The sequence below is a fragment of the Panicum hallii genome, chromosome 5, assembly GCF_002211085.1.
Source record: "Panicum hallii strain FIL2 chromosome 5, PHallii_v3.1, whole genome shotgun sequence".
NCBI lineage: Eukaryota > Viridiplantae > Streptophyta > Magnoliopsida > Poales > Poaceae > Panicum > Panicum hallii.
The window spans coordinates 51,038,266-51,062,510 of record NC_038046.1 but is presented as its reverse complement, the minus strand read 5'-3'; the positions used below and the strand labels follow the sequence as shown (position 1 = coordinate 51,062,510).

The following is a 24,245-nucleotide window of genomic DNA, read 5'->3' as shown; positions in this document are numbered from 1 at the left end:
AATTTGATTTTACAAGCGGAAGACAAGAGTAACACTAACCTTAATAGGCGCATGATGGGTGAATTCCGAAAGGTGGTAGATGATCTGGAGCTGAAGGAGCTCAAATTGCAAGGGAGGAGATTCACTTGGTCAAATGATACTACTCAAACGCGCATTGACCGAGCCTTTTGCACAACTGAATGGGACCTAATGCTATAGGACCGCTCTCTGCAAGCTTTGTCTTCTCTAGTTTCTGATCATTGTCCCCTCTTGTTGGTGGGGAACACAAATGCCAAGAAGTACTGAGGTGTTCGTTTTGAGGTATTCTGGCTGAGGGTGCAGGGTTTTCATGAAGTAGTTCAACAAGCCTGGGAACATGAGGTTACACCAATAAACCCGTTCCTCAGACTACACATCAAGTTGCAACGAACGGGAGCTAAACTAAGGCAGTGGTCCAGGTCGAAGATTGGGAATGTTAGACTACTTTGTGCAGCGAAGGTTTTGATTGGCATCCTAGATGTAGTACAGGAGTTCAGGCAGCTGTCCATACTGGAAGTGCAACTGAAACTGGACCTCAAAGCACGTTTCTTGGGTCTGTCAGCAGTGGAAAAGATCAGAGCAAAATAACATTCACGTCTGGCAGCTATCAAGGCGGCAGATGCACACTCCAAGCTTTTCTTCTTGCAGATCAACGGAAGGAAACGAAAGAATCACATCAGGCAGCTCACAACTGATTCGGGTCAAGTACACACTCAAGATGATAAAGAACAACATATATTGGAGCACTTCAGTAAGCATTTTGGAACACCAGGACCACGATCTTTCACTCTAGATTGGGAACGACTTGGACCGCCTAGACAGGACCTCAGTGCTCACCTCAGTGCTCTAGAGGAGGATTTCTGTGAAGAAGAGGTGCATGCAATAGACAAGGAAATTGCATATGACAAGGCTCCTAGGTCGGATGGCTTTATTGGCGCTTTTTACAAAGCAAGCTAGGGAATAATCAAGGAAGACCTACTGGCGGCAGTCAATTTTTTCTTCAATCAACATGACCAGCACTTTCAGCTCTTGAATACAGCACATCCGATCCTGATTCCCAAAACAAGTGATGCACAGCGGGTACATGACTACAGGCCGATCAGCCTTACACACAGTGTTGCCAAGATTGTCTCCAAGCTACTGGCCACAAGACTTGCACCTTTCCTGCAGCATTTGATCTAAAGGGCAGAGAGTGCTTTCATCAAAAAAAGGAGTATTCATGACAACTTTGTTTACACGCAGAACTTGATACAGGATCTGCATAGACTCAAGATATCGTCACTTTTCCTTAAGCTCGACATCGCCAAAGCATTTGATAGCGTCCGGTGGGACTATCTGTTGGAGGTACTCGAGAGAATGGGTTTTGGAGCCAAGTGGTGGAGCTGGGTATCAATTTTACTCTCCACTAGTCCACTGCCTCAATATCTATGTTGCTAAATGGTGGCCGGGGGAGATGGTTTAAGCACAGGGTTGGTTTGTGTCAGGGCGACCCACTGTCGCCTATGCTGTTCATCTTGGTGATGGAGCCGCTGCAATGTCTGTTGGACTTAGCAACGCGAGATGGGGCACTAACACCTTTCAACCAAAGATCAGCGAGGCTACAGCTGAGTCTTTTCGCTGATGATGCGGCCATTTTCCTGAAGCCTGTCAAGGAAAACATCCAGGAGATGATGCAGATTCTGATGAGCTTCGGGACGGCATCGGGCCTCCTAACGAACATCCATAAAAGTGCAGTATACCTATTTGTTGTGATAGTTTGAACCTAACTGATGTAATGGAGTGTTTCCAGTGCCCGGTGAAGAATTTTTCTTGCACTTACTTGGGTTTGCCACTGCATACAAGGAAGCTCCAAAGAGTTGATGTGCAACAGCTCGTGGATAAAGTGGCAGCCAGATTGCCAGCTTGGAAAGGCAAATTCCTGAACAGGGCTGGTCGATTGACAGTGCTCAACGCGGTACTCTCATCCATCCCAACCTACTTCCTTAGGGTCTTCCAACCACAAAAATGGATGATCAAGCAGATTGACAAGCTAAGAAGAGGGTTCCTTTGGAAAGGGACTGATCAGGCTAATTGGGGATCCTACCTTGTGCAATGGAAAAAGGCGCAGAGACCAAAGAAACTGGGAGGTTTGGGTGTTTTGGATCTTGAGAGATTTAGCAGAGCACTTAGGCTTCAGTTACTTTGGTTTGAATGGAAGGAAGCAGATTGGCCTTGTGTTGGAAGAGCACTACCAATAACTGAAGCTGATCGGCAGCTCTTCAGAGTGTCAATGACTGTTACGGTGGGTAATGGGAACACGACAAAATTCTAGGAGGCACCATGGCTGAATGGCAAGGCTCCAAGAGACATAGCACCGAGTTTATACAAACTGGCCTGGCGGAAGCATTTAATAGTGAGGGACCAACTTGAAAACCACAGTTGGACCAGAGGTCTTTGGAGAATGTCGACGGCTGAGGAAATGGCTGATTTTGTTGCTCTATGGGATCTAGTGCAGAATGTGCAATTAACAACGGAGGACGATCAAATCACTTGGAGGTGGACCTCGGATGGAAACTACACTGCAAAGTCAGCCTATGTAGCTCAGTTCAAGGGCTCGTATTGCTCATTCGGACCTACTGCACTTTGGCGAGCACATGTGGAAGGCAAGCACAAGTTCCTTACTTGGCTGCTAGTTCAAGAGAAGCTGCTGACAGCGGACAAGATACAGGCGAGGAACTGGCAATGCAACCCATCATGCGCGCTCTGCAATGCTGAGCAGGAGACTGCGGTGCACCTTTGCCTGCACTGCCCGCTTGCGATGCAAGTTTGGGAGCTGGTTAGAGTTTGGTCACGAGGCAGCATCAGCGTTTCGTCTCGAGGGGCTTCAGTTGAAGAATGGTGGTGCAACACTCTGGCAGTACAGCCAAAGCAGGAGCGGCGATAGGCGGCAGCTTTGCTCATGTACATTGCGTGGAACCTTTGGAAGGAAAGGAATCGAAGAATCTTTGAAGGAAAGCTGAGGAACCGTGTTTCGTCCTGCAACTTATCGAGGAAGAAATGCTGTTGGGTTTTAGGGCCTGTGGCGCCGCTGTTGTACCTTAGTACCTATGTTAGTTTTTTTCCTAGATTCGAGCTTAATTTCGTTTATGTAATCAAAACATTGTAAGACTTCGACTTCGCTTAAATGACGTGGCAGTGCTCCTGCCCTTAGTTTTTTTAAAAAAGACATGCAGTAGATGGAATAATCGGATGCTGAAGAACCCCATTAGCTGAAGCATTGTTCAGCATTTGTTGAAGAACATCAGCAACAAGAATAAAAAGGTAGGGGGATAGAGGATCACCTTGCCGTAGCCCTTGTTTACAATTGATCCACTTTACCGGGGCTCCATTTAAGAGAACAGCAGTTTGCCCTGTGCACAAGATATTCTGAATCCAACTCCTCCATTTGGTGGGAAAGTTTTTTGCTTCAAGAACAAGATCGAGCGACTCCCATTCAATGGAATCAAAAGCTTTTCGGAAGTCAAGCTTTAGCGCAGCCGTCGGGATGTTACGCTTATGGCAAGTTTGAACAAGCTCTGCTGCATAGATAAAATTTTCAGAGATGCTCCTTCGCTTGAGAAAATCTGTTTGGTCCGGGTGCGCGAGAAAGTGAATGAGAGGCTGTAGCCGAGAAGTAAGCACTTTTGAAACTAGTTTCAAGGGGCAATTTTGTAGAGAAATGGGTCTGTAGTTTTCAGGCTTTGTGACACCAATTTATTTGGGTAAGAGAACTATAAGGAATTGGTTGATGCGAGAGAGCTCAGCTTTCAGATCATGAAATTCTTCTAAGAGAGTAAAAAGACTGCTGTTGGTAAGGTTCCAAAAATCCTTGTAAAAGGCTGGACCAAAACCATCTGGGCCAAGGCTAGGATCGTTCTTCATACTCCAAAGAGCAGATCTCAATTCGGTTTTGCAGAAAGGGGCGACAAGGAGTTCTTTCTGGTGGTTGTCAAGAGCTGTGGGTGCCATCAACACAGCGAGATTTGAGATTGGTTCAATATTAGAGGACGTCCCCAAAAGTTGCTTGTAAAAATCATGCAGAATTTGGGATTTGCCTGAATGAGAGAAGATTGGAACACCACCAGGATCGAGAACCTTAATCTGGTTACGACGAAGACGAACAGTGGCACACATCTGGAAAATATTTCGTGTTGTCATCACCAAGAACACAGTCTTTTATTTCCCCCCTTTGGCGCCAATAAGAAGCTAAACAGAGGTATGAGAGCTTAGGGATTTTTTAACAAGAAACCGAAGCTGGAATTCTAAAACAGAGAGCTTGCGAAATTCCTCAATCCTGTCAAGAAAATCAATGACAGTTTCACAGTTCTGCACAATCACATTTGGCTTTTTCCTATTTTCCCTATTTTTTTGTGGCTGCTCTTACTGCTCTCCAGGACGCTGTTCCAGTTCTCGGAGGCCAAGGAAACGAAGGAAGGAATTTGTTTTGTAGTCTCCAACAGCTTTTCTATATCTCGTAGGTAATCTATATTTAGATAACTAATTGAAGAGGCTGTTGGAGAATAATTTTTAACCAAAATTTCTATTCCTAGAGTCTCTTAGGTTGGAAACATGGTAGTCACGTGCTAGCAAGTGCATTCACAGTCTCATGAATCTGTCGGATTTAAATATCAAACACGCTCTTGTGGAAAATAGTGGCGAGGAGCAGAGCTGCAGGAGGCGGCGGCGATGGCGACTTTCCGCGTCGCCTGCGCGTCAGAGTGCCGCCTGGCCAGCACCGGCTGGGGCATCGACGACGTGAAGCTCGCCAAGAAGGCGTGGGTGTGGGGGAGCGGGATTCAGCAACTTCGCTTCGTGAAGTCACGTTGCAACTTTAGCACCGTTATCCACCGCGCACCATGCATCTAACGGCCACAATGGTCTGCAAGCAAAAACGATCTCCTCCAGAATATTTTCCCCACGGGCTGGATGGAGAAGGCGGGAGGGATTCTTTTTCCGCGCGCCAGTACGTCACCCTGCTCTTCCGCGTGCGCCGCCCCGCCTCGCCCTCCCTCGCACGGCCGCACCGCTCTCCCGCGCGCCGCCCCGCCCTCCCTCGCGCCGACCTTCGCGCCTCCCCACCGTCCCGCGCGCCTATCTGCGCCTGCCCAGAGGCCAGAGGAGGTGGAGCTCGCTGGACAGGAGGAGAAGAAGCCTGGCGTACTCCGCGTATGGCTCCATGCCGCCGCCGGTGTGGGAACTGGGACGGCCAGCGCTGCAGGCGTTTCGTCGTCCCGCCGGTGAGGTACGAGGTGGAGGTGGACGCCATTAGCTCCGAGAAGCTGGCCTTCGTCCTCGGCGCCGTCTTCACCGTCGGCCCCAGGAGGATCGACGGCGGCGACAAGCCTGACGGGGACGGGGACCCGCCAGAGGAAGTACTTCTCCTTCCTCTGGCGGATGACGTGACAGGGGGCGGTGAACCAGGCCAAGGTGGACATGGCAGTCGGCGACAAGGAGCACTTGCTTTATATGGGCAGCGACCATCATATCCCATAGCATCGCCCTTGGTGGCCAGCCGCAGAACCATGCCGGCGGCACCGTTCCGACCTATAGTAAACTTTGACCTCTACTTTCTAGGTAATTTCTCTTAAAATATAATATCAATCGCTAAAGACTCAACATAATCTTAAAATCACCTTGAATACAAATATATTGATGCAAATTGCATGCATTAAATGTATATATAATTTTATTAAATTATAGGTCGAAGTTTGTGAAATTTAATTTTTTTTTCTAGTCAAAATATGTGCAAGACTATTTAAGGAAGTGATGGAAGGAGTAACTATTACATTTCTGGACAGACCAAGTAACTAATATATGTGCAACGTCAAGATCACCTTATCTGTGGCAACTGCATGCTCTCTGGCATCTTGCCTATCTATGTCAAGAATATTACTTGCCCGTGCAAGACTATTGATGTTGGTTTATCTGCATATTTTCATCAATGCTGAGGTCTGCCTGGTACTGCCGTTTCCCTAAAATCTGATTTCAGGGGAGAAAAAAAATCAACTCTGGTCTCTTGTGTACCGAAAATTACAGGTGTAATTAATTTGCAGGTAATCCAGAGTTTCCGAACAGGCCCTAAAAACACCATAGCACTTGACTAGCCACGCCATGCAAACATGAGAAGCAAACAGATAGCGACCACCAGGCGAGTAATATTAGAAAGTAGCGAAGTGCGATGCTTAGAAGCTGTTGTCAACGACATGAGCAGGTTTCAAGTTGAATGGCAGATGGATCAACTTGACCCTGATGCCAGCTTCCTCTGGATCTTTTTGGGCAAATAGCACAAGCCGTCTAGCAGAGGGTTTCCAGTTTCGAATCACCAAGAGATTTGCAACAATATGCTGCAACGACCATCTGGACCATCAAGTGCCTATTGAGCATCTGCAGAAACTATCAATCTCTGGCTGAGGCTGAGCTCACTGAACACCGCAGGAGGGACCAAGAACACACACAGATGACAGCAACAGGAGCGGTGGCAAATGCCGGTCGACCACATTCAAACAGGTTTCAAAGTCTTCCTGAGTCACCTAACCAGTTTAGGGGATGATGCCACCCGAGGTCACCAACTAACTAACTACCAAGGTTCAGAAACATCCACCAAAAGCAACATGGTAAATGGCGTACACCAACCGCCACAACAGACTAGGTTCGAAACCACCGAAAATGCACCAGGAGCTTATCACGGCACACGTTCAAAGTCTTCCTGAGGCATCCAGCCACCCGATGTCACCAACTAAATTAACTACAAGGTTCAGAAACATCCACCAAAAGCAACATGGTAGATGGCATACGCCAACCACCACAACAGCCGGCGTGTGCAGCTCAGCAGAAGAACATGGAGCTCCTGACCTTTTCGTGGAGACGGGGCAGCTCCTGCACCTGGACACTGCCTGCGGATGTGTGCTCGCCATGGCTGGAGGACGTTTCCGACATCTCATCGAATTTTATAAATTGTCCAACCTGGGCAGCAGCAAGATGTGCATAGCAGATAGGAGCAACTGCAGGTAAACACAAAATGTAAATTTCCATGCAAATTATAGGAACTGCAGATCAAGGAATACAAACAGAGGCCCAGGTAACTCACCAACTGATATGGCTGTTGTACTCCTTTGGTACCTGGAACAAAGCTCCAAAATTGGAAGTCAGCAGGCACGTTCGATGACAAGTCCTAAGGGAGTTAAGTTCTGGAGTCTTTCTGCTTAGTACTTACACATAAGAAAGTGAGTGCACCAGCTCCTGAAGCTCATCAGGGTTGAAGCCTATCTCATCATGGAGGATGTGATAATGTGTAGGTCTCGTAGTTCCCTGATACAAACAGGAACAAACTTAGCTCTACCAATTTAAAACAAAACACTACTACCTAGACAATCCGACAATGGAGAACAAGGTTTTCACAGAGAATCTAGAATAGAACCCTAAACATAACTGAGTGTAATTTGGCCCAACTAAACAGAAGAATAAGGCAACTAAACAAAAGAACAAGGTTACCCATCAACACCCGTGGATGAATGGCTTTCTTGCTAGGTTGGCCATAACCGGTTTTCAGGTGCCAGCAGCACAAACTCCATCTAATTTTGACATCTATTGGACCAAAAGAACTACAAGAACTTTACCACTGATAACATGAAAACCATTCCAGTTTAAATTGGTATTTGAATTAGTATAGGGTTAATTGGTGTGGGTATTTTAATTAGTATTTAAACTATGTAAACACATAAACGGAACTGCACGAAATGCCGATAATTGAAACTAAAAGGCCAAAAATTCTTACTATCATTCCAGCATGCGAACACATGTAGAAGTCATAGTTCCTTGGATGGCAGACTTTGTTGTCGACTACAGTACCTGCAGATTAAGCCATTGATATTATTAGATAACAATTCAGCCTACAATTGCAACAGCACACTGGTGAGTGACAAAGTAATTACCAGGAGGAACATTATCAGGTGCTCCAGGAATGAAAAATTTCGTATGGTGGTTCTTCTGGGCAACAATCAATGTGAACTTGGGATCCCATTTTTCATCCAAAAACTTGCATGCCTAAAAACACAATAGGACTACTTTAGCATGGGCAAGCAAGCAGCATAGGATACTTGGATTAAAAAAAGCTTTGAGATTGAACTGTGCCAAGAAAGTTAATGGAGTACCTCAATTATTTGATCCAATTCTATGTTCAGCACCTGACTAAACTGACTTTCACTAACACCATCCCTATCATAAAGACACAAGAACATCAGCTTGGTGCTATAATAAAAGAGAGGAAACCGGAGACCAGCAACCAATTTTCAAACCAGATTACATAGTCATTCCCAAAAGAAAAAGGTTTGCTACCCAAATTTGCAACCAGTTAAATTAAAATGATAACAGACCTGAAGATAATGATTTGATCTGGCTTTCTCTTCCCAGAACTGGTGTAGAAGTCAATTAGACACTCCCTGAAAAAACAACATCAATTTCAAATAAGTTATGGGAGAAACCATGTCGTTGCAACATATATCATATGAGGCAAAGGATACCACAACGTTCTCAAACCTAACAATGAAATAGAAGTAAAATATCTAACCGAATCAGGCCCTTATCATCCGTTCCCTGTTGCTTAAACAACGAATCAATCATTTCCATCTTAGGTGATTGAGAGCGCACTGATGCTCTATATTTTGAGATAAGAGGCCATTCGCGCGAACTGACAACCTAAGAGAAACAAAACAAAAGAATTATGACATGGTAGTATTATTTGTAGAAATTTACAATTAATACAACTTTTTCCTCAAAAAATAGCACGGAAAATGACGAAAATCATACTTACAGCAGCAATGGAAGGTACACCAGATTGTCCAGGAGAACCATGGGACACATCCATTCCCAAAATCATAGTTGGGACCTTGGATATAAGAGGCATTGCAGGGGATGATTCAACTTGGAGAATTGAATTTAACCCACCCAACTGATTGAAAAGGGTAAGCATATGCATATCAACATTAACGGTTCAGGTACAAATGTAAAACCATGAGTATCAAGGCACAAAGAAAACAGACCTTTGCATTTATCTTTAGCAGGACGTTGGTAAGGTACTGATCATTAACTCTTGTTGGTGCCACGCACTGTGTAACGATCCCAAATTCAGCAAGGCATTTCCTCTTCCAAGGCCCTGTAAAGAAGATCGATAGCAACAGTGATGCAAAGAGAAAAATATGCTACAGAGGTCAGCAGAAATAAGAATAACCAACCATAAACATCAGAATTCTTCCTCTCAGCAAGAACACACAAAAGAAACTTGGGTGCTCCTGGCAGCTTTGTTTTCACTTGTTCAAACATGTCCTCCACCCTTCTTACAGCAGGTGCCCTCCTCATGGAAGGATTCTCTTCAAATGCATCAAAAGGTGTCTCTACTTTCTGCAATACCAGGCATGTGAATTAAAATGCACTTGTGGAAATGTGCAACATATGAGAAAAAAAACTTACAATTCCCTTCATGCCGCCACACTTGATGAGATCTCGGACAAGGTCCCTGACATTGCAGCGTGCAGAAAAATTGACTACTGCCCATTTTTCAACACTGCTAGCTCTAATGAGCCTCTGGGGAAAAGATTTCAAATGAGTACGTGTTGACACCATTCAAATCAGCATACAAACAATAAGAAATTACACTCCAAACATGCTGACCTTATTGTTGAAGTTCCATCTCCCATTGCGTGTAAAAATGTCTTCTCCATTGCCCGCTTTGAGCTGCACCAAAAAGGAATACAGTAGGTTTATTGTACTATAGTTCTGTAACCACAAATGGGAAGAATATAGGAGAAACAGTTATAACTTATAACTAACCTTGGGGGCTTGCAGCACCCTACCATCCACCTCAGTGAAACTTTTAGCAATTGAAATGCCACATGCCATTAGCATAGGCTCTGAATCATAGTTGCTGCGGTGCAGTACCTACAAATTTGCCATTGAAAACAAAACAGTTAAGAAAGCATCCATACCAAATACTAGCTTCCTAAGTTGAATCCATGGAGAAACTCACATCAGACAGAACAGACATCCTTTCTTGGGGTTTCTGCCTAGACTTCTCAACAAGTGAAGACCTCTGAAGTGTACTCAATGACTTAGTGTATCTTTGTAAAGACACAAGTGCACAGAGCTGGTAAACATGGAATCAAGCACCAAAGCGTTAGTAAGGGAAAGAAGCGTTTAAAAGAAGGAACAACAATAGGATTCAAATGACAGTTACCTCTATAGGAAAATAAGATGGCCGCTTTGGTTTTCCCACATTGATACAAGGAAAGTCACCAGAGTATCTAAGCTCTATGCCACGGTTCTTTACGAAGTGATCATAAACACTGATCTCTTCAGTGTCACCATTGTCATCATTTCTACGCTTTAGTGTAAACCTACACAAGCATGGAAATTACCAAGTACTTAATGAGAGTGGAAAATGTACACAGGAGCAAGAAATGGAACTGAAGAAGCTTAAAACACAAACATTAGTGCAAACAATGATATAAAAACAGTTCAAACACCACATAATTATGCTACTTACATTGTTTCTCGGCATGGCCTGTCACTCAGACCAACAATCTTGTTTTCTGCATTCGTTGTGATTATTTTTATCCTCAAGTTCTTCAATGAGCGCTTTGCCTGCGCAAGTAAAACGAAGTTGCAATAATAGATAGCTACAGTTATGGTGACATTGAAATGGCATTCAACCCTCGTTCTGCCACAACATCTGTGTTTAGCATGAAAATGTTACCTTTGCCCAGTCAATCTTGTTTGGATGGTCAACCTTCTGGTTGGCAATCAGAAAATCAAGTACAGGACCTGGTTTTACTATCATTGTTGTTGACACATCTGCATAGATAGATCAAACAATAGAAGCAAACATCACCAACTGCATACAAATAACTGGTCGCTGTATTGTATTAAAACAGGGCTTGTAGATAGATGATAAAAACGTACCAATATTAAGTGAAAGTCCACTCTGTGTGGCACGGAAACTGGAATGGAATCCTCTACAGCCCATTACACCACCACCAAGGTCAACAAAGTTGGAAGGATTGTTATGGAAGAATGATTGACGAACCAAGAGGCAACCCCTACAAGCAAAAAGAAACAGTTACAAAGAAAACTGTCAAATAATATCATCAAATTTGCAAAATATGCCCTCTGAATTGAGTGAAAAAATACATACTGCTTTGCTGAGTGCTGCCTCAGAATAATATCTATCACTCGAATGGCTTCCTGAGTATGCTCTGATTCCTGACCTCTCAATGCATGTGAGATTGCACTCATAGGAATTTTCGCTGCGAAAGACAGCTCAACTTTATATGTCTTTGTATTGTAAGGCCTTCTGATCCTTTTCCTGTCACTTCCAGGTGGACTGTCGTTGCCAGGGCTGCCATTTACAGGAGTCCTGAAAGGAAGGTAATGAAGTTAACATAAGGAATAATTATCAGAGTAGATAAGGACAAATCAACCAAAATAGCTGAGGCATTACTTTCCAGTTGAAACGTCTTCCACCACAACAATGAACTCGTTATTAATTTGAGGAAGAGCGCCAATTGTGAACAGGCTCTTCTCACCATCATATGCAAAATCTTTATTTGCAAGTTCAGTGGCATAGGTTTGCTGAAGTTTCTCAATCACGCTCCTTCCTGCTCCCTTGCGATCAACAGGTGTATCATCTTCATATTTCAAATTCACCTGCAATCAGTAAAAGATAATAAAGATTAAGCATCTACAATTAGATATGAACATGAAAACAAAAGAAAGATAGTGGACAAGGATAAGAGACGCACATAGTAGTGATAGAAAAATTCTTCAGTGTTCTTCAGTGAAACTTTGAAGTGGTTCGTTATAAGCTTTATTGGCTGCCCCTTTTTGCCAAAACCTTTCCTAGGGACCAGAGCCCTCTTAGGTTTCAACAGCTTCTTTGTTTCCTCAGCTTTAAAAGGTTCAATGCTCGCATCTAGAGGAGGTGGAGGAGGCAAGTCATCAGCCTCGCCATTGTGATACTCCATTTAAGCTGCATGAATAAATGCAAAGCAACACCAATCAGATGAGGCACTATGCAGTATAAGCCAAGCAAGCAGCAATGAAACTTAAGGGGACGAAGGATAAGTCCACAGGTAATCAGCCTTCCAACATAAGTTAGGACCAAAACAGTATGGAATTCAAGTTGGTACCCTTTCATAGAATAAATCTAATTGCAGCAGAGCCACGCCATCAACAAGAATTTAAGGAAAAAAATTGTGAAATCCAGTCATAAACTAATTTTTTTCCAATTTCTGGAATAATGTTAAAAACTTCCCAAACTAGCTCAGAATTATTCATTTCTACACAGTAGGTGTAGAGATACCATGCATATTCTGTAATGTGATGAACCAACTAAGCATTAACTATCGAGTGCCAGCTATTTACATTTCAGTAAAAAACAGTGGTTTTTTACCAAGTCCCATCAACAGCAAATATGTAACACAAACCTAACATGAGGATACTTTTTTTTTTGCAGCCCATACTGATTCATAGCATCAATACAAGATATTCCACTCACCAAATAGAAATTGGAATATTTAATCCTGACAATGGGTTTGTTTTCTAATAGTTCATAAAGGGAAGCAGCAAGGCAAAGCTGCTGTGTACAAGTAAAGAATGAAACAGGTCAGCAAAGCACAATTGCCGTGACTGAATAAAACTAAAACAATAAAACATAGAAATGCATGATCATGTATAAAACTACAGCTGCAGTAATAAACAAGGACCTTCAACACATAAAACACTTCCATTGAAGATTTGGAAGTGACAGGACTCGTACAGAAACCATCTTACTCAGAGCCTGTGTAGGAGCCCTTTGACATGCTCATACTGTCATACAGAAACAGTAAAACATATGGCCGAATATACTCACGAGGCAACTGTCAGAAGAATCATATAACGGCAATAAAACAATAAGAAAACACGGAAGAAAGCAATCTACAATAATAGTATCTCTAGACTGCCAAATGGAAAAGCCTTCAACGTTACAAGCAGGAAAGCAAGAAAACCCCCTCCATGTAAAAAGTGCCCAACATCCGTAGAAGAAAAAACGAAACCCAACCGAGGAAACCCCAAATGTTGCATCACCACAAGGTACACTATCATCTGTACTCTTCAGCAAGAACCAACAGATAACAACACGAACAGGCCTAAAACCGCAACCAAAACCCCCCCAAATGTTGCCTCACGCACAAGGAACGCTGTCATCTGTACTCTTCACCAAGAAACAACAAAGAACAACACGAACAGGCCTAAAACCGCAGCCAGAAAACCCCCAAATGTTGCCTCACGCACAAGTGCATTATCATCTGTACTCTTCACCCAGAACCAACAGATAACAACACGAACAGGCCTAAAACCGCAACCAAACCCCATCCCCACCCCCTCCTCCCCAAATGTCGCCTCACGCACAAGGTACACTATCACGTGTACTCTTCAACAAGAAGCAACAGAAAAGAACACTAACAGGCCTAAAACCGCAACCAAAACCCCACCGAAACGGAAGCCAACCCCAAATCCAGCGCGCTAGCGAACATGCGCAGCCGCACAGGAATGCCGCGATCCTTGGAACAAGAAACCGCAGAAACAAGCATACGAGGCACCACAAAACAGGGGCCAAAACCCCACAACGCGAAAACACACCACCCCCCCCCCCAAGCACGAAAAAACCCCCCAAATCCGCGCAACGCCAACAACCGCACCGAGAACAGGCGTTCCAATCCGCGCCCGAAACCCTAGATTTCTACCTACTACAGGGAGCGAGGGAGTGGGCGAGAGGAATGGGGTTTTCCGTTACCGAGTCAGGGGAGGAAGACGAAGGCGACCTCTCCGAGAACTTCTCCCCGTCCCCCTGCTCGCCTTTCCAACAGAGAACACACGGCCGCCCCCTGCACCGGCACCCCCTCTTTGTACCAGCGCGACGGGGAGGGAAAGGCAGCAAGGTAATTCCGCCCCCGCCCGCGCGGCGTGCTCCCCTCGCGGAGCCGTCCGTGGAATCTAATCGGCCGATCTGGGCCGTCCGTGGAGACCCCGCAGCTGGAGGCCGTGACCTGGTGACACCTGGAGGGGGGAACGTTGGCCGCGGCAGGCTCGTCACGCCTACCGCCACGGCCCGTGCTCGCCACCCCCTCGGTGCACGTTAAAGCCGCATAGGAGGAAGCGATAGTTTCACTGACTTGTGGGTCCGGTAAAGGAGTACCCCACCAGTCATGGTCACGGGTGCGCGCTTGCCAGGCCAGGGGGGACGTTGCCGCCGCGGCGAACCATATCTTGGCGAGACTGTGCCCGGAAGACGCACCAGCGGTTACCCGCCACGAGATTCCTTCCTGACTTCGGGCCCGAGTACCACGTAGACCCACCGATCAGTGGCACTGGCGGTGCCGCCCGAGAGAAGGAGCCACCCCGAGGCACTGCCACTTCCCACCACGCAGCGTCCCATCCGGTCTGGTACGGCGTTAGCGTGACGGAGGCGAGGAATCCGAAGCTTCCACCGATCCAACGGTCCGCAGGCGAGGACACCTGTGAAGAGAGCGGATCGCGGCCGTCGCCTCGCGGCGCCGTCACCAAGCCGTTAGGCCCTCCTCGGATGTCCACGCCCACCGCGATCCTCCTCCCCCATGAGCGTTCAAAGGCTGCCTCCTGGCAGGAACCGCGGAACAGGTGAGTAGACCCGGCCTACCTGTTTCACCCCACCGACAAGCGGGCCCGCGACGTGCTCGGTGGGTCAGCCCTCCACGCGGGTGCACGGTGGACCCGGAGCGTTCAGCGGAGCGGCGGGGGTGGCAACCCAAGCGTCGCGGCCTGGCAGCGCGTCCTCCTCCCTGCTTGTCCTGCGCTGCGCCTGCCCGACTGGCCCCGGTGGATTTGCTTCCATTTTCGCAAGGCTCTGGGCTGGCACGCGAAAGGATGGCCGCCGCATTTCCTTCTCCATAACTGCAGCAGCTGGCACTGTGGCAGCAGCAGGGAGTTACCGTGCTTTGCCACCTGCCGGTGTTGGGCTCCTTGGGCAAGAAAGGAATGGGGCCGGGCCGCGGTTGTGCTGCAGCCAGCCTTCTGTTTTCCACTAGAAATTAATTTGGATGATCCGTTCGTGATACGTTGTTTTATAGCTTCAAACTTTCTCGCACATATGATGATATTATAATTTGTCTTTTGTTGCATGCATGCATCCGCATCTTCTCTAAACAGAAAAAACAAAAAAAATAGGTTCGGAATAAAAATGCATCCCCACCCATATTACTAACGAAGTTAGGTGCATGCCTTTTATCAATTTTTTCAGGGTACTATTATTTGTTCATTATTGTTAATCTTTGTTCAAATAAACAAATTATTTGTTCCACTTCCTTAAGTATTTGATCACTTTTGTCAAGATATTTTTAGCTTCATAAAAAATATTTTTGAATATTATCTAAAAATATGGTCAAATGCGGTCTTATTTTAAAAATCTTGTCGCAAGAAATATAATGGTACAATCTGAATTTACTTTGAATACATAGTTAAAGATTTATAGCTTTTTTGGTTGGAAATTGCATTGCATGTGAGTGATGTCATCAATTTATCTCGCAAGAAATACAATGGTACAATCTGAATTTACTTCGAATACATAGTTAAAGATTTATAGATTTTTTTGATGAAAATTTCATTCCATGTGGGTGATGTTATCAATTTATCTCTACCTGCATGTATGCATCTCTTATTCTCTTTCCCCTAGCAAATAGTCTGTGGGTCTAGTTTGTTGGGCTAAAAGCCTATTTAATTGCCCGGGGAAAAACAGTCTTCAAGTGATGGATATTGATTTTGTCACATCTGGCGAAATATAAGGCCACCTACAGTACAGAAGCTAGGTGTTTTTGGAGCTGTTACCCTAAATGTGTTCTCTTGTTAGGCCAAGACTTACGTCTAAAAAAGATGATCGTGATCTTTTTTTCGGAGAAACCACATGGGCAGATGAAAAATATACCGTTACCCTATAAATATATGTATGTACACCCTATCATACAAGAGTAATTTGTGTTTCAGATCCTGTGATCAATAATCTCATCGTCTCATTATCAATAGGCATGTTGTCTGCCACTTCTTCAGTAACTGATATGTAGAAATGAATGTGCAAAAAAATTAGAAATAAATGTGTATTTCAAAAAAGGCATGATAGTACCATGATCTACAAATAGGCACGGGAAATGATATAGATATAGCCCATTCCATTTTAGTACTATCAAACATGGTCACATATTACCATATGTAAAGTAAAATCAGTATATATATATATATATATATATATATATATATATATATATATATATATATATATATATTGAGAAGAAGAAACAAGAACTAAAACTGCTAACCTATATGACTATTTTCTTCACCCAGCCGCAAAGAAAACTCCACCCAGTACAACTAATTTCTTCACCTTGTTTGCAAAGGACAAGTCTCTTTTGATGGCCAAAGCAAAAACAGAGACAAGTCATAACATGTAACACAGCATAGACAGCACGATAAATAAGTATAATCCTATGATCATAAGGATACCAATGCTACGTTTATCAGGGCCCAAAGCAACCACAATACCTCTCCTGGAACTCAAGATACATCCTCAACCTTTGCCAGGAACTCAGCAACACTTCTCTCATTTCTTAGCAGCAGGAAGAAACAGATTCCCAATGCCATCTGACCCATAAACAAAATCAGCAACATGAGGCTTTCCTACCTAATGAAGCCCAGAGTATCTATCATTCAGTTCATCAAGACAAATGCAATGCTATGTGGATTCTAACTGTACAATAGATAAAATGACTGAGCAAGTAAGTAAAATATGGGTCATGCTACAAGTATCGATAACCAAACAATGTAAGTGGTACAAAGGCCACCTTAAGCCCTAGCACCCATCAGCGTGAAACAAGTATCAACAAGCAAACAATGTAAGATGTCCTGTTCTCTCATACTGCATCAATTTGTTTCATGCTACACAAAATTTTTATCATGCAAGTAGGAACTGGCAATATTGATAGGAGTAAGACAATTCAAAACGGATAGATACTTTAACCAGAGTTATCGTTAAAGGATCTTACAGGAACAATAATGAGTAACTGAAGAGTGGCATTGCATTTCTTAATTCTAAGATTACTTGAATATTGGAAAGCCACATTATGCTTGACCACAAGCAGCCAAAGCACTCTAAAGTGTGTTACTACTTACAGTCATCATTCAAATACTGCAAAGCCATCTTTCTTTGTGTTAATCAAATAAAATTCAACAAACACTCTCATCTAGTGAATAGCTAGACTACAGCCTACCAACTGGGATATTCAGCAGCATATCACCTGAGTGATACTAATGTGATAAATTAGATTTCCTATCTAGCAGTTTAGAAGAAGAGAAGTATCATCTTTTCATGCACCATGAAGACTGTTGTAAAAAGATCAAGAATGCGCCAAAGAAAAAAAAAAAGTCAAATTACCTTGCCAGGCTGGCCACCTCCCACCTGCATCTCAATGTTGTTGCTGCCGGCCTACCTCCGATCCATGCGGGGGATGGCAGTGCTCGAGCACTGTCGGTGTTTTACCGCCACGCTCACCGAGTGATACCCCCGAGGTGGTGAGTTTGTAGGTAGGGTGTTGCCGAGATCAGAAACTCGAATGTGCAAAGAAACACAAGGTTTAGACAAGTTCAGACCGCCGAGAGCGTAATACCCTACGTCCTTTGTGATTTGTATTGCCTTTAATGGTGATTGTGTGATCTCCTGGGTGGTTCCTTGGATGATTGCTGAGTTATCCTCTGGAGGGGGTCCTATCCGCCCTTATATAGTCTGAGGAGACAGGTTTATATGCAAATTTTAGTCGGATACATGCCCTAGAGTCCTACCCGAATACTTTTCTAGTAGTTTTTTATTGTATCCGACTAGTTTTACTGCTGTAAGAGTAGTTCTACTAGGTTACGAGTAGTTACAACAGACGTAGGGCGAAGGCCATGTCCCAACCCTTATCCTAGGAAGAGTATGCCACAAGTACAGTCCTGTGTACTTGGGTCTGATAAGCCCCTGAGCTCTTCGTAGCCGAGTACTGCAGGCGTCCGAGTACTTCTATAGGCGTCTTCGAGTTCTCCCGCACTTCATCTTGAAGATGTCCTCCGAATACTTCCTTGACTACATCAAGACTGTGAGGTGCTCATGCCTCGAGTAGTTGTCTTCTTTTATATGGGGTGCGATTGAACTCGCACTCCATATGGAGTAGCCCCTGAGCCTTAGGTTGACTCACAGAATCAGGCTAAGGGTCAATTCAATCTTGAGTCTTCTATCTTTATCTTCCAGCAGCCCCCGAGCTCTGAATCCAAATCCCCAAGTTTTACAGTAAAGGATCTAAAGAATCATGGTATGCAATCTTCATTGCTGAGAGCTGTGTCGTATCCAGCCCCCGAGTCTAGAAGCTAGATGAGTCGCATAGGATATGCTTAGTAGTCGATGGCGCTAGCCCCCGAGCCTAGGTATTGGCCAAGTTGCCGCTGAATCTTGAATTGTCGATGAAGCCCACTAGTCGGAGTCGATCCCGACTAGTTTTGTAAGCGAGACGAGTGGTCGGTGTAGCCTCCCGCGTGTCACGAAGCACAGTCAATTCTGACTAGCTTGTAGGCGAAACAAGTAGTCGAAGTAGTCACCAGCGTGCCGCCGTGCATTCTTCATGAAGTCCAGTAGTCGCCAACGGTTGTTGATGAAACCAACTAGCCGGAGTCGAATCCGACGAGTAGTCGTTGCAGTCAGCGACGCATAGGCGAGCGTTCTCGTGAAATCGAAGTAGTCGTTGGCGATTGTTGATGAAGCCAACTGAGCGGAGTTGAATTCAACTCGCCCATCATCGCGGTCCAGATCAGGTCCCCTACAAGGTAAATATAAAAGTATGTTGTAACTGATAGATACGAGACCGTGTTGGGAGCATTGCCCTTGCAATAACTCCATGTATAACTAATTGAAAACTAGTAAACGGAAAAATATTGAAAATATGGGAGCGTGGTCCCTTCAGTAACATAGTACTAGTTGGAGACTACTAGGTTGAACATTACTGGAAGTATGGAAGCGAGGCCCCTTTAGTAAACTACACGTAGGACTAGTCGAGAACTAGTAAAACGGAGTATTACTGGAACTATGGGAGCGATGCCCCTTCAGTAAACTACACGTAGTACTAGTCAGGAATTAGTAAAATGGAGTATTACTGGAACTTTGGGAGCGATACTCCTTCAGTACACTCCGCGTAGTACTAGTCGAGAATTAATAAAACGGAGTACTAGTAGAAGTTTGGGAGCGATGCCCCTTCAGTACACTACACGTAGTACTAGTCGAGAACTAGTAAAATGGAGTATGACTGGAAATATGGGAGCGATGCCTCTTCAGTACACTACACGTACTAATCGAGAACTAGTAAAATGGGGTGTTGCTGAAAATATAGGAGCGATGCTCCTTCAGTAATCTTGCACGTAATACTGGTCGTGAACCAGTAGAACGGAGTTGTACTAGAAGTTGGGGAGTAAGGCCCCTTCAGTAACGAAGAATACTAGTCCAAAACTAGTAGTCTGTTACATAAAGTATGGGAGTAAGATTCCTTCAGTAAACTTGTATATATACCAGTCGTGGACCAGTAAACGGAGTTGTACTGGAAGTATATGAAGGTGACTAGAAATCAATAAGGGAGAAATAAATCTTGCTGGTAGCTTCAGTCACATCCTTGGATGAACCATGAGAATGCACATGTTAACTTTTGAAAACATCACGGTTGGCCCTAAGGGATTGATGACGAGATCTTTCACGTGAGGCGATGAGTTCCTTAGGTGGGTCAAGACAAGTCTTGGTTGGCCCAAAGGAAGGGACAACGCAATCCTATACTTGCGTTGGTACAAAAGTAGGTGTTGAGCAAAGATGTCTTGGCTAGCCCAAAGGGGGTCCTTGGGCGGGCCAAGACAAGTCGTAAGTTGGCATGTGAAGATGTCTTGGTTAGCCCGAAGGAATACCTTGGGCGGGCCAAAACAAGTTGTATGGTGTTGAAGTAAGGATGAACAAACATACCCTATATTGGGTAAACTCCTTAATCCCCTGACCAAGTAGTTGAACGAATTCTTTGGGAAAAACCCTTGTGTCGAGATAAAACTCGAGACAATGGCTAATCAAATTCCCTAAAGTTCTTCGTAAAACCTCCTTGAATTAGGTCTCAGTCTTCTTGTGGGTGATTGGAGATCTTGATTCGTTACTGATTGCCGACGAAGTTGTGTTGCTTGTTGATGAAGTTGTGCCGGTTTGTTGATGATCCCGACTAGTCGGAATCAATTCCAACTAGTCATTGGTGGTGTGAGTCCCGGCCCCGGCTAGTTGTGTAGGCGAAGTAGTCGTGAGCGGGTTACCGCGTGCCCTGGCCATGGCGAAGTAATCGTCGAGGATCGTGCCTGCTTGGAGTGGTGCTAGGCCCGACAAGTTGTCGGGGTTGGTGGCGCAAAAGGGTGGGCTAAGCCGGGTAGCTTGGAGAATTCGTGCCCTTCCGATACCCGAGCCTGCCCGACTAGGTTGAAAACACAAAAAGGTGGGCTGAGCTGGGTAGCTTAGAGGACTCGTGCCCTTCCGATACCCAGGCCCGCCCGACCAAGTTGAAAACACAAAAAGATGGGCTAAGCCGGGTAGCTTAGAGGACTCGTGCCCTTCCGATACCCAGACCCGCCCGACCAAGTTGAAAACACAAAAAGGTGGGCTAGGCTAGGTAGCCTAGAGGACTCGTGCCCTTCCGATACCCAGGCCCGCCCGACCAAATTGTAGTCGAATAAAAGGTGGGCTGAGCCGGGTAGCTTGGAGGACTCGTGCCCTTCCGATACCCAGGCTTGCCCAACCAAGTTGTAGGCGCAAAAAGGGTGGGTTGAGCCAGGTAGCTTAAAGTACTCGTGCCCTTCTGATGCCCTAGCCCGCCCTACCAAGATTAAGGCATAAAAAGGTGGACTGAGCCGGGTAGTTTGGAGGACTCGTGCCCTTCCAACGCCCTGGCACGCCCTACCAAGATGGAGGTGCAAAAGGGGTGGGCTGAGTCGGGTAGCTTGGAGGACTCGTGCCCTTCCAAAGCCCTGGCCCGCCCTATCGAGATTCAGGCGCCGTCAGACCATGGTGGCCATTTGGTAAAGGTATGGCGTTGTTGATGAAGTCTGAGTAGTCGACAGGGATGGGCACCATTCGATAGATGTTGGTTGGTCCTTCTCCGACTTGAAGTAGACGATCCAAATCCTCCTCCGACTTGCAGTAGGCGATCCAAATTCTCATCCGACTTGTCGTAGACCATCCAAATGCTCTTTCAACTTGTCGTAGACAATCCAAATCCTTCTCCGACTTGTGGTAGAGGACCTCCGACCGAGGGGGATTCGTTTCAAGGGGTTCCGAGTCGTCCATTGCACAGTTGATTTCCGTGCGGGTGGTATGGGTGCTTCAAGCTGCTTCCAGTCGGAGAAAATTGATTTCCGGCGAGACCATTGGCATGGTCATGCGGGAGCAATGCCCCTTCAGTAAACTATGCGTAATATTAGTCGGAAACTAGCAAACGGGGTGTTACTGGAAATTTGGGGGTAGGGCCCCTTCAGTAACATAGAAAACTAGTCGAGGACTAGTAATCTGGGGGTTGCTGGTAGTTTTTGATAGACAATAGCGTAGGTGCTTTGTTAGACTAATTACCAGGTTCCACTAGTCATTGCCAAACGAGGCAACCACTCTTGACAGTCGCATGGTTCGACTGTGATAGGATTCCCTAAGCTTAGCGAGGGAGTCATGATTACCCGAGTAAATAAACATAAATAGCGACCCTGACTAAGTGATAAAAAGGGGTGCTTTTAGGTGTACGTAACCTCTTATTTCGAGATAAGGTCCCAAAATAATGGTTTAAACAAATGGAACACCAAAAAGATCCTCAGGAAACCTCCTTGAATCGGGTACGAAATTTATGAGTAAATCACTGGTCGGGTAGTCCTGCCGCCTTTCTTCGTGGACTTGACAGAGCTCCAAGGGCCCTCCGAAGGGCTTGACATTCAAAAGTAGAATGCTTGCTCTTCGGGTGGTACAGGCATTGCCCGTGGAGCACTTCCTCAAGTTGTTTCTTTGAAGTGGGAGTCTTTTTTCTGTGGGTGGATTGTTCCACAGCTTCAGGCTTGCACTTCTGAGTAGTCTTCAAGTAATCAAGAGGGTGTTGATAGCGGGTGGGGTTGTATGCTTCCACTTCTTCACGCTCCTGCCGCCAGGCAATGATGATGTTGGGGGCGTCCCTGCCAGCATTGATGATGGCACGAAGGTCACCGTGGAGTAGTCATGGAGGTTACCGCTCCCCTGTTGGTTCGTCTTGACGGTGCGTGAAGCGTCCCCCCATCAGGGAAGACTTAAAAGTGTTACTTTATCAATCCCAGGAGGCTGATAACACTTTTATTACATCAGATGGTATATCACCGTACAACTCTACGCGGTAATGGGCAGTGAAGCGCCACTATCGCGAGGATTACAACAAAAACCCACACTACTACACTGGCTACGAAAAGAGGGTCATCAGAGTCTTGCGCCATGCGGAGTTCCAGCGGTGGCCTTAACCACAGGCAAGACTGGGTGCAGGACGAAACCCTACTCGACGTCTTCGGGGATGTAGTCTGGATCTTCTGCTGTAAGGAGTAAGAATGGGGTGAGTACAAACGTACTCAGCAAGTCCAATCACACCCACGGGGGGGGGGGTATATCAGAAATCAATGCACAGGACAGTACAAGGATAAGGTTAGGGTTCATTTACGGAAAACTCAGTTTTATGCAAAGGTTCGTTTAAAACAATTTTCCAAAGCAAGTTGTTAAGCATCAAGGAGCACATGGTGTTGATCCACACAGGATCCAAGTTTTGAACTGCTACCGGACTCCCCGTCCGCCGTAGCACACGGCACCACTGCCGGACACTTCCTAAACAACCCACACTAGTCCAACCATTCCCAGAGAAAAACACTAGTTATGTGACCACACCATAACTTGCCCAATACCGTGGGCACGGCTATTCGAATAGGTTTTAACTCTGCAGAGGTGTGCAACTTTACCCACGGGTGGAGTACCACAGCACGATCACCTTAGTGTCGGTGCGGATCCCAACAAAGCCATTACCCGCCTTAGCTAGACCTGACTAGCCACCACGGGATCCATCAAGGGGTCATTCGACCTATCTCCGAGGTTTAACCGGGGCATAAGTCACACAGAGCTTATCCCTTCTCCTTGATCACCCGTTGCTCTCAGCTCTCCTGATGGCTATCAGACTAACTAGTGGGATTTATGCTAAGCCGTTGCCCATACAACGGTCAAGTGGTTTGCACGACAGGAAGGTAGGTGAGATGACACATCAACTCGGTCCTTAGGGGTGACAAGATGGATATCTCCCTTCCTTGCTCAACCACACAGGTACGAGCACACCAACGGCAATTCACACAGAAGTGCCATCCATCCCGTCTAACTCATCTTTTAAAACCACATTTCGTCCCTCCTCACACGCACACATTTCTTTATAAAATCGGGTGGTCAAGGTATGGTTATCACAAACAAGGGTGGCTATCCTACCATATTTTCAGTAAGCAAAACCATGCAATTTTATAAAACAGGCCACTGGGTTGTGTTTATAAAAACTAGGACAGAAACATGCATCAAAGGGCGGGGTTGAACTTGCCATCATCAAACCCTTGCGGGAGGTCCTGATCGAAGCATTGTCCCTCGGGCTCGGGGTCGCAGAACTGGTCCTCGTTCGCTTGGTCACAGTCGGGACCTTCCTCGTTCACTCCGTGTCCTACAACGTAAACAAACATGCACACAATCAAGCGAAAGAACTAAAAGCTTTTATCATTGGGCCTGAATCGAAAATAATTTAGTTATGGAGATAGGGGTAATATTTTTGGGTGGTTTCTTAATGGCATGGTTAGAACTATAATAGAAAGGGTGTGGTAAAGTTTTGGGTCGATCGGAGATCGTTTGGCGCATAAAATGACGAGTTAAAGAGGGTTCGGAGGTTGAACAGGGGTTCAGGGGCTTATTCATAATTATCCGGAGGGAGTAAGGGCCTATTCGTGAACCCTAGAAATACTCAGGGCATGCAAAAGGGTGTCGGGTATATTTAGGTTTATGTAATGGAGGGGTTTGGTTTGAAATGCTAGAAAGAGCAGGG

At 45.5% G+C, this 24,245-nt stretch overlaps 2 protein-coding genes across 2 annotated transcripts; one reads left to right on the top strand and one right to left on the bottom strand.

Moving 5' to 3' along the window:
• The first annotated feature begins 4,656 nt into the window (after positions 1-4,656).
• LOC112892928 lies at positions 4,657-6,358 on the top strand. The gene is made up of 2 exons (XM_025960033.1): positions 4,657-5,553; positions 5,592-6,358. Exons 1-2 carry the CDS (start codon positions 4,893-4,895, stop codon positions 5,594-5,596), a joined length of 666 nt encoding a protein of 221 aa, XP_025815818.1. The 5' UTR covers positions 4,657-4,892; the 3' UTR covers positions 5,597-6,358.
• A 136-nt stretch (positions 6,359-6,494) lies between these two features.
• On the bottom strand, positions 6,495-14,045 carry LOC112892925 (protein argonaute 4A-like). The gene is made up of 23 exons (XM_025960031.1): positions 13,862-14,045; positions 11,829-12,055; positions 11,528-11,733; positions 11,222-11,443; positions 10,990-11,126; positions 10,784-10,881; positions 10,574-10,671; positions 10,265-10,424; positions 10,058-10,174; positions 9,862-9,969; positions 9,703-9,765; positions 9,502-9,615; positions 9,267-9,432; positions 9,075-9,187; positions 8,846-8,983; positions 8,603-8,730; positions 8,409-8,474; positions 8,187-8,250; positions 7,968-8,079; positions 7,811-7,884; positions 7,250-7,344; positions 7,124-7,155; positions 6,495-7,037 (listed from the first exon to the last, which is right to left on the bottom strand). Exons 2-23 carry the CDS (start codon positions 12,048-12,050, stop codon positions 6,862-6,864), a joined length of 2,709 nt encoding a protein of 902 aa, XP_025815816.1. The 5' UTR covers positions 12,051-12,055; positions 13,862-14,045; the 3' UTR covers positions 6,495-6,861.
• Between the last annotated feature and the right edge of the window lie 10,200 nt (positions 14,046-24,245).

Bases quoted from the DNA above. Each gene is read 5' to 3' on its own strand.
- LOC112892928 (XM_025960033.1), top strand. From the start codon at position 4,893: ATGCATCTAACGGCCACAATGGTCTGCAAGCAAAAACGATCTCCTCCA.
- LOC112892925 (XM_025960031.1), bottom strand. From the start codon at position 12,050: ATGGAGTATCACAATGGCGAGGCTGATGACTTGCCTCCTCCACCTCCT. The intron at 8,731-8,845 runs GTAAGTATGATT...TGTTTCTCTTAG, and splicing joins GTGTACCTTCCATTGCTGCT to GTTGTCAGTTCGCGCGAATG. The intron at 7,885-7,967 runs GTAATTACTTTG...CTTAATCTGCAG, and splicing joins ACCTGATAATGTTCCTCCTG to GTACTGTAGTCGACAACAAA.